This window comes from Schistocerca piceifrons, chromosome 7 (assembly GCF_021461385.2).
Source record: "Schistocerca piceifrons isolate TAMUIC-IGC-003096 chromosome 7, iqSchPice1.1, whole genome shotgun sequence".
In the NCBI taxonomy this organism is placed as follows: Eukaryota; Metazoa; Arthropoda; class Insecta; order Orthoptera; family Acrididae; genus Schistocerca; species Schistocerca piceifrons.
In genome coordinates this window covers 477,619,425-477,632,596 of record NC_060144.1, presented here as the reverse complement: position 1 = coordinate 477,632,596, position 13,172 = coordinate 477,619,425, and the positions used below count along the sequence as shown (strand labels likewise).

General features: G+C 43.3%; 1 protein-coding gene across 1 annotated transcript in view; it reads left to right on the top strand.

The window, feature by feature from the left end:
- The first annotated feature begins 4,641 nt into the window (after window positions 1-4,641).
- Window positions 4,642-13,172, top strand: part of LOC124805019 (D-aspartate oxidase) — an 81,309-nt gene continuing 72,778 nt past the window's right edge. The window contains exon 1 of the mRNA XM_047265427.1: window positions 4,642-4,671. Coding sequence (XP_047121383.1) covers window positions 4,642-4,671 — 30 coding nt within the window. The remainder of the gene's footprint in view (window positions 4,672-13,172) is intronic.

The following is a 13,172-nucleotide window of genomic DNA, read 5'->3' as shown; positions in this document are numbered from 1 at the left end:
AGGGAAATCACGGAAAACCTAAATCAGTTGGCCGGACGCGGGATTGAACTGTCGTCCTCCCGAGTGCTAACCACTGCGCCACCTCGCTCGGTGAACCATGATTGTACGCAGGAGTGCAATTCTTTTCGTCTGAAGGAAATTGGGGTCCAAAAATGTAAGAATCGCATTGGGAGTGTTATGGAATTGGGGGCGTCCACCTTGATGAAAATCTCGATGCCGCTGAAAAAGACTAATAAAGGTGACCTGGTAGGACGGATGTACGGGTTCTACAGCACCACAGAAGCAATGAATGTAATCCTGAATGTTGCTGTTGTTGTTGTTGTGGTCTTTAGTCCTGAGACTGGTTCGATGCAGCTCTCCATGCTAATCTATCCTCTGCAAGCTCCTTCATCTCCCAGTACCTACTGCAACCTACATCCTTCTGAATCTGCTTCGCGTATTCATCTCTTCGTCTCCCTCTACGATTTTTACCTTCCACGCTGCCCTCCAATGCTAAATTTATGATCCCTTGATGCCTCAGAGCATGTCCTACCAACCGATCCCTTCTTCTAGTCAAGTTGTGCCACAAACTTCTCTTCTCCCCAATCCTATTCAATACCTCCTCATTAGTTACTTGATCTACCCACCTAATCTTCAACATTCTTCTGTAGCACCACATTTCGAAAGCTTCTATTCTCTTCTTGCCCAAACTATTTATTGTCCATGTTTCACTTCCATACATGGCTACACTCCATACAAATACTTTCAGGAACCACTTCCTGACATTTAAATCTATACTCGATGTTAACAAATTTCTCTTCTTCAGAAACGCTTTCCTTGCCATTGCCAGCCTACATTTTATATCCTCTCTACTTCGACCATCATCAGTTATTTTGCTCCCCAAATAGCAAAACTCCTTTACTACTTTAAGTGTCTCATTTCCTAATCTAATTCCCTCAGCATCACCCGATTTAATTCGACGACATTCCATTATCCTCGTTTTGCTTTTGTTAATGTTGATCTTATACCCTCCTTTCAAGACACTGTCCATTCCGTTCAACTGCTCTTCCAAGTCCTTTGCTGTCTCTGACAGAATTACAATGTCATCGGCGAACCTCAAAGTTTTTATTTCTTCTCCATGGATTTTAATACCTACTCCAAATTTTTGTTTTGTTTCCTTCACTGCTTGCTCAATATACAGATTGAATAACATCGGGGAGAGGCTACAACCCTGTCTCACTCCCTTACCAACCACTGCTTCCCTTTCATGTCCCTCGACTCTTATAACTGCCATCTGGTTTCTGTACAAATTGTAAATAGCCTTTCGCTCCCTGTATTTTACCCCTGCCACCTTTAGAATTTGAAATAGAGTATTCCAGTCAACATTGTCAAAAGCTTTCTCTAAGTCTACAAATGCTAGAAACGTAGGTTTGCCTTTCCTTAATCTTTCTTCTAAGATAAGTCGTAAGATCAGTATTGCCTCACGTGTTCCAACATTTCTACGCAATCCTGAATAGTGAACAGTAAAATATATCACTCTTTTTTTAATGCTTGTTACAGCAATTGTAGATGCAGGTTCCGCCTATCTGGCCTGCTTTGACCACAGTTTCATAAACACAAACGTTACTTTTGAAATAAGGAACAGCTTCCAGAATGAAATTTTCGCTCTGTGACGGAGTGTGCGCTGATATGAAACTTCATGGCAGATTAAAACTGTGCGCCGGACCGAGACTCGAGCTCGGGACTTTTGCCTTTCGCGGGCTATTTTCACAGCTTTATTTCCGCCACTACCTCGTCTCCTACGCTGTCCCGAAAAGCAAAGTTCCCGAGTTCGAGTCTCAGCCCGGCACACAATTTTAATCTGCCAGGAAGCGTCATGTCAGCAGCGTACATTCCGTTGCAGAGTGAAAATTTCTTTCTGGAAACATCCCCTAGGCTGTGGCTAATCCATGTCTCCACATCATCCCTCCTTCCAGAAGAGCAAATCTCGCAAGTTTCACAGGAGAACGTCTGAGAAGTTTGGAAGGTAGGAGACGATGTACTGGCGGAACTAAAGCTGTGAAGACGGGTCGTGAGCCGTGCGTGGTTGTCCCAGTTGGCGGAGCACTTGCCTGGGAAAGGCAGTTCGAGTGTCGGTTCGGCACACAGTTTTAATCTGCCAGGTAGTTTCAAGAACACTGGTTTTCATTTAGCTGCAACTTCACAGATTCTTGCCGGTCTGCGTGGCTTCGTTTATTGCACTATGGTCAAAAGCAAACTCGGGAAGAAATTGAAGATAGGTTTCGCTTGGATTCACGATGTTTATAGACCAGTATGCCGATGGGAAGATGTTGCCGCCAGTTTCTGATATGCTCTTAGAAGTTCCTGCGGACAAGCAATATTTGATATTTCATGCCCAACGACATAAAAAGCCAGCGTTGATGATGTGTGATAAGCACCATATCGACACGACACTGAACTCTAAATGAGATGCAGTTATCTGATTTATAGGAGGTAGTGCATTACGATAGTTCTTAACGGTGCTAAATTAGCCAACGATCTCGCGAAGGTTTGATTTGTAGAATGTACCAGCTGCGCGACTCCCAAAGGCGCCGGCTGGCTCAATGGGCTCCGCTGACACCACTGCCAAGATGGGTGTTTATAAATACACCCCCATTAAGATCCGAACAGATTAAGGCGGAGAAACATTGGGCAACGTATTGCACGTAGATGTTTTGGTGGTACTAAAGAACGCAAAACTAGTCGTGTAGAACAGCACTGGCCACACATACGCGTATGCGTATGGGCGTGCGCTTATACCGAGCGAAGTGGCGTGGTGGTAAGGCACTGGACCCGTAGCCACGAGGACGGCGGTTCAGATCCCCGTCTCGTGATGCAGATTTACGTTTTCTATTAACTCCCTAAATCCGTTCGGAATTGATGACTCTTGATCTTCCACCATAACCGAGTCCGTCACCATGAGGTAGCAAAGTTGAGGTAGCCAAGGAGGTGGAAACGTGGGTTCTACTATGCCAACACTGCTTGGTAGCTACATCAGGAAAACACAATTAATTAGCAAGAGTACAAAATAAGAAAGTATTTATAACTTAACTTTGTTGTAGTCTATGATCTGTTGGTTGACAATTATAGAAGACGTGACTAGACTAAGTGTCTGTAGAATGACATAATTTACAAGTCACAAATCTTGCAGTGACGAATTAATCTCTCGTAATATTGAATGTCGAATCCGGTGAATTTCAAATTAACTTGGCTGTCGACATGGCAGAAAGTAGAATTGTTTATAGCTGCCAACTTAGTACTGTTGACTTTACTGTTGTACTATTACGGAACCTTACAACTGGGCTACAAAGACTTGATGGCAGCAATGACTGAGATGCAAACGATGACTGACTAACATCGGCGCCAGCTGATCACTGAGCGCGGCTACGAACTGTAGACTGGCACAACTGCACTACTCTCCTGCTACACATGAAGTGGCCTAGCGGCGAGCGTAAGTACTGCGATTGGCTGCTTTGGCTAGCATAGCCGTTCTTCTGTTCCGCTTAGCGGGAGAATCGCATCCGGCGGAACGATCTCTAGGGCGGCGGTGTGGTCGTATGACTGACGACATCACAGGAATGATTGCTTTCAAAGGACACGGCCAATTATCTTCCCCAGCCTTCCCCAGTCTTGGTTCAAATGGCTCTGAGCACTATGGGACTTAACTTCTGAGGTCATCAGTCCCCTAGAACTTAGAACAACTTAAACCTAACTAACCTAAGGACATCACACACATCCATGCCCGAGGCAGGATTCGAACCTGCGACCGTAGCGGTCGCGCGGTTCCAGACTGTAGCGCCTAGGACCGCTCGGCCACACCGGCCGGCTGTTCCCCAGTCTGAGCGTGTACTTGAATTCGAATGACCTCGTCGACGGGAGGTTAAATCCTTATCTTCCTTTCTCTTCAGCGTGCCCCTGCTGGCGGGGCTATGCAAAATTGTATAACAGTAACAGATTTTACTTATAAAATTACTTATATCAAAATGCAGCGTGTCCCAGGAGAAAGGGCCAATACGAAGGTATATGACAGGGACGATCACTCGAAGCAAAAAAGCCCACTAAACATGGGCTCTAAAGCTCATACCATGAGAGGTGTGAGCACTTTTTCATCTTCGCTACTGTAAAACACATCCTTACACTGGCTTCACTTCTTGTGTTTTTGACGACCGCTGGTAACTTACGATGCAGGCGCAGCAGAGAAATCTCTCAATATCTGAATATCTTGGCCATGAGTCGGTGGAGTATAGTAAAGGAAAAGTAGTTGAATGCCAAGCGTTACTGAAGGTATGTCTACAAGGTTCCATCCGTATTGAAATTATTCTGGATTTAGCAACAGAACCTTGACTAGCAGTGCTGCATGTGCAAGAGTTTACAAGTGGAGTTGTCCGACCTACAAAAAATAATCTTGCTGTCGGTGAGCGATACGATTGAAGGTAAACACAATGACTGTCCTGTTACTATTGCAGCAACGATGCATGAATTGCGAACCCGCACTGCGTACATTTTTGTCGCTGCCGCAGCGGAGACTGTTTCCTCCTGTGACAGCTTATCACAGCTTATCGGGATGAGGCGTTGCGTCAGCCAGTTAGCGCCGAGGCGCAGCCTGTGCCAGTGGTTGTTGCCATGGAGGACGCGCCGGTCGCTGGCTACGAGGTAAACAGCTCTTATCGCGCGCATCAGCCTAGCTGCTCTATTTCTCGTTAACTTAAGCACGATGCCCCTTCGTTTTTACTTACAGTGCTAGAAAGGTCTTCTTTTCGATAAGTCTTCAGTTCAGTCCGTGAGTAACGCTAACACCGACCACCTTAAACGGCAATCGATGCTAACGTTAAACCTCTGCGAGGAATTTTTGAGAAAGTTGTCACCGTGAGATAACCTAATGGGAACAGAACAATCAGACTGGGATTCGTTTCCAAAACGCTCCAGCAGATTATAATCGACAGTAAACAGGCAGGTCAGGTACAGACGATCTCCCAGCCCAAAAGCAAGTTTAATATTACGTATTAATATCGGTCGCCAGCCTATTTAGGCATTCTTGTGTGAAGCAATCTAATAAAAAGGAAAGCAGTGCCAAGGCTAATCTAATCTTCCTTGACACACACACTAAACTCTTTCTTTATATCTATTCACTCTACAACACAGAATCCTAACCTTGCACATAAATGTACTACTAACTTGGAAGTGAGACAAACAAATGGCCAATGAGATAACAAACAGTAACATATGCCTCTCAACAACACGTACTTTAAATGAAATAGATGCAGCAGCTTATAGAATCAATCAACAACACACATGAAACTAATAGCAATACTAAACAGGGAAGAGCATGAAATGATTCTGACTTAAATCAGGGGTCTATATACACTTGCCTCGAGCGCAACTCACGGGTAAAACGCCTCATTCGAATCGAGTGCTGCATTTCAACAGAAAGTAAAGCATCGGTAGGGGCGCATTACAGACGTCTGTGGAACAGTAGAGTGAACATTCATCATGCCGCGAAGGACAATCGTGACCAGTGATCGCGTTCACATCATAACGCTACACGTAGAAGTCTCGCAGCCAGGCGAATTTTTCGACTCGTGCACGTAGGTCAAAGTGATGTCATTTCGGACATGGAATCAGTTCCAATTGGCAGGTAGTGTTGAGGACTTACACCACACAGGCCGTCCACGTTCGACAGGTGCACATGTTGTTCGATATGTCAGACTTTTGAGTCAAATGAACCATGTGGTCTGAGTGCTCAAGATCTGAATTCTGCGTTCGAAGAGGCTACAGGACGTCATGTATCACTTCAAACTGTTAGGAGACGAATACACAATGCAAATATACATTCCAAACGACCACGGTGAGCACCGCTTTATACGCCACGTACTTCGTTACAGGTGGGTAAATCATGCAGAATGGGCACCCCAGGATTGGCGTCGCATATTGTTCGCGGACGAAACGCGGGTCTGGATATGACCTGACAGTCGCAGCAACGTGTTTGGTCACAACTAGGTAATATCGAATGCCTCCAATGCCGTGTACCATTGGTGCAACGAGGTGGCGGTGGAGTGACGTTGTGGGCTTACATTACATGGGGCCACCGTAAATCTATTGTGGTTCTTGAGGACAATTTCACAGCTCTTAGGTACATGGAAGAGATTATGCAACCATTAGTGGGACCGAGTCGTGAACATTTTGGTGACAGTTTCACCTTGATGGATGATACTCGCGTGCTCAAGGTGCTGTTCTTGCGAACATGTCCCTTCAGCATGCTACGATCATCAGAATGGAGTGGCCTGCCTGTTCCCTGAACATGAAACCAATTAAAGAAGTGCGGTATCGTTTGAAACGAACTGTTTTTGAACGTTGACAAAGACCACGTGCTCTGCACGACTTTTGTAGAATCACCATTGATGATGGAACAGTTTGGACCAGAGCTGGCTTGATGATCTTATCGATGGTATGACACAACGGATTCAAATCTGCACCCAAGCAAGGGAACGTTTCCACACGTATCGCCTTTGTTCAGTAGTGTCCAGAACTCTCATAGGAGACGGACTGTTTTGTCGTTATAGAATTTTTTTATTTTTATTTGGTGATGTCAACACATAGAAAATAAATATATACGTTTGCCTCAGAGCCAGTTTTTGTTTTCTGCGCCATGAATATCGAAATAAAGGGGTGAAACCAAACCTTTGTTGATGTGTGTATATCATAAAGAGTTGACTACGTACTCTGGACTGAATGGAAGAGACCGCTTTGCAGCTCTCTGCAGCAATGTAGCATATTCCCTGCCATTGCGTGGGACATTTCTAAAGTTTAAAAGAGAATGAATAAATTGATAACAATTACTTGAAACTATATCCCTTTGATGTCTGCCTAAAGAGCATCAGGGCTAAATAATACGGATAAAGTCCCAATAAATGACATTGACGCACAACTCGATCTCGGTAAAATGACCACTTGCCGTCTGTGTCACTGTCAATAGTAAGCAAAACTGCTGAAATATGATAACAATATAATAATATGATGTTCTCTTACTGATTGCCGAAGCAGCATGTATCACTGCTTTCTTACGCTCAAATACGTCCATTGTATGCTAGAATGACTACCTGCTCTCACTGCCAATAACAAACATTCGGAATACTATCTCTTCGCTTGTTACATCACTAAAATAATCTAGTAAGAGACTAAAGTTTCTGTTAAACCTACACGCAGCTAGCCTCATTCCCGCCTTTGTCTATCAGACACGTGGACACATCTACGCTTATTTAAAACAGGTACAATAGATTTAGCACGTCTCTTTCTGTATGGGACTAGGGTGTACAAAACAAAATTGCTTATTAACCTCTGTTAAACAATCCGTGTGACGTATGTCAATCTCAATGAGGTTAGCAACATCTTGTGTCTATCGAACTACTGATTGTGTATTAATAAACGTTGTCCTTCTTTAATAATGTCATAAGTGCGTAAATTATTATGAATTATTGAATTACGGAGCTACTTTTGTGTAAAATTAAAAATCAGAAGGGGTCGGTAACATGAGGTATCTACCGTGGAACTTCGATAAAATGATGTGGGATTATATAAGTCAAAATCTGTTTTTGCTAAATGCATAAGGTCCTGAACTATTGAAAATATAAGTATTTACAAAACGTGTTTCGCAATTACAATATTATCTACTGCTGAAAAATCACAAAATGTACTGTTTATTACTTCACAGTCAGGCGTGTATATTTTTACGGTCAACTTAAGTAACGTGACAACAATGTTTGACAGTGAGAGAAAGTAAGTTTGAGTTAAAACTAGAATATAATTACCGTAATTATAGCCCGCCTGGCTAGCCGCATGGTCTAACGCTCTGCTTCCCGAGCGGGAAGGCTTGCCGGTCCCCGGCGGCTTCGTGTCGAGGTCCGGTGTGCCGGCCACGGCCAGCCTGTGGATGGTTTTTAAGGCGGTTTTCCATCTGCCTCGGCGAATGCGGGCTGGTTCCCCTTCTTACTTCTCAGTTACACTACGTCGACGATTGCTGCGCAAACACTGTCTCCACGTACACGTATACCATAATTACTCTACCACGCCTCACAGTCATATTTAGGTCCCCAGTTCAAAACACACGCACAATACACTAATTATTATTCTTTGGATAACTGTTTTTAATCTTCACAATCGTTCACATTCGTCTAAGTTTAGTTACTGTTCAAGTAGAAAGCCTGTTGCAACATAAATATTTACACATTTGTAGGAAGCAATAGGTGGCGCCAGAGGCGAATCAATGCAATCTTTCCTTACCTCACTCTGTGGCGCTGCCACTATAGCTGACAATCGCTGGAGTCGTCACATGGCAGTGTTCGGCAGTCCATGGAAAGAGCAAGGAAAGATGGGGATACTGTCTTATCAATGAATGAATTGTTTTAGAAAACTGGAAAAAATAATTTCCGCCACCATTCTGATGCGCCATTTCGTCGTTGAAAACCCGCTGTCGAAAAAAGTATTAACTGCTTATATAAAGGTTATGATTCCATCAAACAGAAAAAGTGAAGACGACATAAATAATAAAACAGGGCAGAGGAAGAGGTCATCATGACAACTGAACTCGGTCCTTCGGAACAACAAAATAACTAACAGGACCAAACAGGTGATATATTGCTCAGTTGTTGAAGACATCGCTACGTAAGGGGCAGAAATGTGGATAATAAACAAGTGGCAGAGAAACAAATTGCTTATGCCAGATACGGACTTTTGGAAGTGTCGTTCTAGCATCTCCAAGCTGGACAGAGTACCAAGTACTAACATAAGAGAGGCTATGAATGTCGATAAATCTGTAATACACACCATAGAGCTGAAACATCTAAAATCGTATGGATATCTAGGAAGGATGGGCGACAGGCGATGGCCAAATAAAATGTGACAGTGGAACCCAGCAGAAATAAGAAAGCGTGGATGACCTAGGAGTAGCTGGCATAAAGAGGTCCGGGATGCGGTAGATACCAGAGTACTATAAGAAGGAGAATGGTACGATCGGAGGAAATGGAAGCGCGCCATCCGTAGAATACTAGCAAGATGATGATGTTGAGAAAGGATATGGGACTAGGCTGTATCGGTGGTTGGAACATGGACACTACTCCATGGAGATAGCAATGAACGCCCACAGTACAATCTATTTTAGTGGTCTAGCATCAATTCTCATTTTTCAGATAATGTGCAATTTGGTCCTATCTTCGAACAAATTAACAATAGAAAATCTTCTTTTCGTGGACTCTTCCACTCCTGCGAATCCTCTTCTTTGTTGAAAATATCAGAGTCGTGTTTCTTCTAGAATCTTCTTTTTTTACTATGTACTAGAATGTTGCTATGACAGTTTTCTGGAAACTTCTGGATTCCACTCGTATCTACGTATTCAGACTGCTTCCTCCGGCTCTCTACTGTAATTCTCTCCTCCACATACAACCTTCTGACTTTCACTACAAAAAAACATTCCTCTCTTTCCACGAAATCACCACTCTTTTCAACGATTAAGCGGCACAACCTTGTTCGCAGTCCGTACAATATTGAGTCCCTGCACTGAGTATATTCTTTCATTTGTCTTTTGCTCGTTAGCAAAAATTTTCACAGGTAAAACTATTCCTACTAGACCAAAGTGTATACTTTATTTATAATTGAACACACACACACATCAGAAAAAGTTTATCATCACCCCGGTTCCCAGAACTCCTGAAAATAGACGTTGACTGTGGATATTGTATCACAGACACAGTCCCTTTGACTGTTCAGAGATGTCACTAAACCCACCCAAAGATGTAAACAATCATGCATGAGCAGAGCCTAATAGGGAGGGAGCCCGACAGCCGATCAGTTCCAGTCATTCCACCAGGAAGGAGGTACACGGCTCGTGTTGTCTGTAGTTCAACCATGCCTAGGCGGTCAATACCGTAGTTCGATCGCGTCTGCATTGTTACTTTGTGCCAGGAATGGCTCTCAACAAGTGATTTGTTCAGGCGTCTCGGAGTGAACCAAAGCGATGTTGTTCGGACATGGAGGAGATACAGAGAGACAGGAAGCGTCGATGACATGCCTCGCTCAGGCCACCCAAGGGCTACTACTGCAGTGGATGACCGCTACCTACGGATTATGGCTCGGAGGAACCCTGACAGCAACGCCACCATGTTGAATAATGCTTTTCGTGCAGCCACAGGACGTCGTGTTACGACTCAAACCTGTGCGCAATAGAACGCATAATACTCAAGTTCACTCCCGACGTCCATGGCGAGGTCCATTTTTGCAATCGCGACACCATGCAGCGCGGTACAGACGGGCCCAACAAAATGCCGAATGGACCGCTCAGGATCGGCAACACGTTCTCTTCACCGATGAGTGTCGCATATACCTTCAACCAGACAATCGTCGGAGACGTGTTAGGAGGCAACCTGGTCAGTCTGAACGCCTTACACACACTGTCCAGCTTTGACAGCAAGGTGGAGGTTCCCTGATGTTTTGGGGTGGCATTACGTGGGGCCGACATAGGCCACTGGTGGTCATGGAGAGCGCCGTAACGGCTGTACTATATGTAAATGCCATCCTCCGACCGATAGTGCAACCATATCGGCAACATATTGGCGAGGCATTCATCTTCATGGCAAACAATTCGCGCCCCCATCGTGCACATCTCGTGAATGACTTCCTTCAGGTTAACGACATCGCTCGACTAGTGTGACCAGCATGTTCTCGAAACATGAATCCTATCGAACATGCCTGGGATAGATTGAAAAGGGCTGTTTATGGACGACGTGACCCACCAACCACTCTGAGTGATCTACGCCGAATCGTCGTTGAGGAGTGGGACAATCTGGACCAACAGTGCCTAGATGAACTTGTGGGTAGTATACCACGACGAATACAGGCATGCGTCAATGCAAGAGGACGTGCTACTGAGTGTTAGAGGTACCGGCGCCGGCCGGGGTGGCCGAGCGGTTCTAGGCGCTACAGTCTGGAACCGAGCGACCGCTACGGTCGCAGGTTCGAATCCTGCTTCGGGCATGGATGTGTGTGATGTCCTTAGGTTCGTTAGGTTTAAGTAGTTCTGAGTTCTAGGGGACTGATGACCTCAGAAGTTAAGTCCCATAGTGCTCAGAGCCATTTGAACCATTTGAACCAAGGTACCGGCGTGTACGGAAATCTGGACCACGACCTCTGAAGCTCTCGCTGTATGGTGGTACAACATGCAATGTGTAGTTTTCATGAGCAATAAAAAGGGCGGAAATGATGTTTATGTTGATCTATATTCCAATTTTCTGTACAGGTTCCAGAACTCTCGGAACCGAGGTGATGCAAAACTTTTTTTGATGTGTGTAGTTAAAGTTACATGACACATTACAACAAGTTTATGGAATACATTAAATTAATTTACACTGAAATACAAAAAAGTAAAAACTGTACAAAATATTTACAGTTATCTTGAGTTCGTATATAATCATTGAACGAATCACCATGTTGTTTTGTGTCTGAGAAATTATCGGTCATCACACTCAAAGGAAAAGTCAGTACAGTAGCAGAGTTCCACTGTATTCGATTGCTTAGGTTCTGTCGTTTCTTAATGCCACCGACAGTTGGTGTTCATTCTCTTCACCAAGCATATCACTGTCATGTTCCGACTTCGTATCTGTGTTTTGCTGGACAGTTAAGAAGAGATCTATATAATACATATTTGAAGACTTTCTCAGTCTGCGCGTTTCAGCCTTCAGAGCAATTACGGTATTTCTGCTGACATGGGAGTATCTCTGTCATTTAAAATATTACCGCATTAGCATCAAACTTAAATGATGTGTAAATTTTACTGACGGAGCAGGCAGAATATGAGATTGTGTCTTGTATCTTAGTTTCTATCGAGAAATATACTACAAATACAATAGGTGCGTGCATGGCAGAGGCTAACTTTCCTTGTACCGTATACTGACGTTTCATTTTCATTTTGTTTACGAATGGAGGACGACAACAATTACCAGTTAGATGTTTATGTACTAGATTTTATTAATGCGTAATAAATTTCACAATTCATATGTGATTCTTATGTGTGGGGCTGAGTCTTTTAAGTTTATATAGGTGCGTAAATTATGGACTCTTGGGAAAAACAAATAAATCGATTGCTACAGATTTGAGTTTTGAAAACAGTGAGATACAATGTCCTGATTAGAAGGAAACGCCATTGAACAGGTTATTAACAGAAGTTAATAATAAGATGGTGCTGCTTAAGAAAACTAATTGAACAACTAATTTAACATTACAACATATTAAAAAACGCTTTGAAAAGATAAATTGTTCGCAAAAGTCTGATAGCACACCCAAAACATCAATATACCAGTCAGTGGGATGATTTGTATTTCACGAACAGAGGATTTTTGTACGCATAAAGAGGCGTCATCTTCAGTGGATAGTGATTCTCTATCACAAAATTATAGCTGTTTCAGGACCTAGGCGTGCATAAACTTTATAGTTATTAACCATGCAGCAAAGTGCTTGTCTATCTGCTTAGTAGCACTTACCAAACTTAATATTATACTTTCTCATCTTCTTTTCTTTTCGGCTGTCTTTTGACCACGTTAATTCGGATATCCTTCCTTTCTTGCTCTCTTTGCACTCGACCAGTATGTTTTTGATTCTAATTATTTGCAGCCTTCTTCGCTCCTTTGTCCATGATGTTTTCGTTATGGGTCCAATTTTCTTCTGGAGACCTTTGGGAACCTCGAGTTTTCATTTTAAAGTTACATTCTCTGTTTGCTGCGTTCCCATTTTTTCCAGTTACATCTGATTTGTCTGTCTCCGCGGTTCTAATCTACCGATATGTTGGAAGAATATAAACTTTCTACCTGATGATGTTCGATGTTCTTTCTTTCTGTACGTACAGTTTTTGGTTCGCTCGTCTTCTGTATGAAGCGTCTACTGTTCTTTAAACCTTAAAATTTCCTTCAAAATCTTTCATTCTTTAAGATACAGCCATATATGTGACCCTGTTCTTGAAAGGTTCAGTGTTTCTGTTGCATACAAGCCTTCAGATTCGGTCATAGACTAGTAACATCTGATTTTCAATGCTTTTCAGATTCTTTTGGTGTGGAATACGTGATGATTTTGTATGCTGATTCCAACTTGTTGACTTATGATCCTTTTCCGTAAGA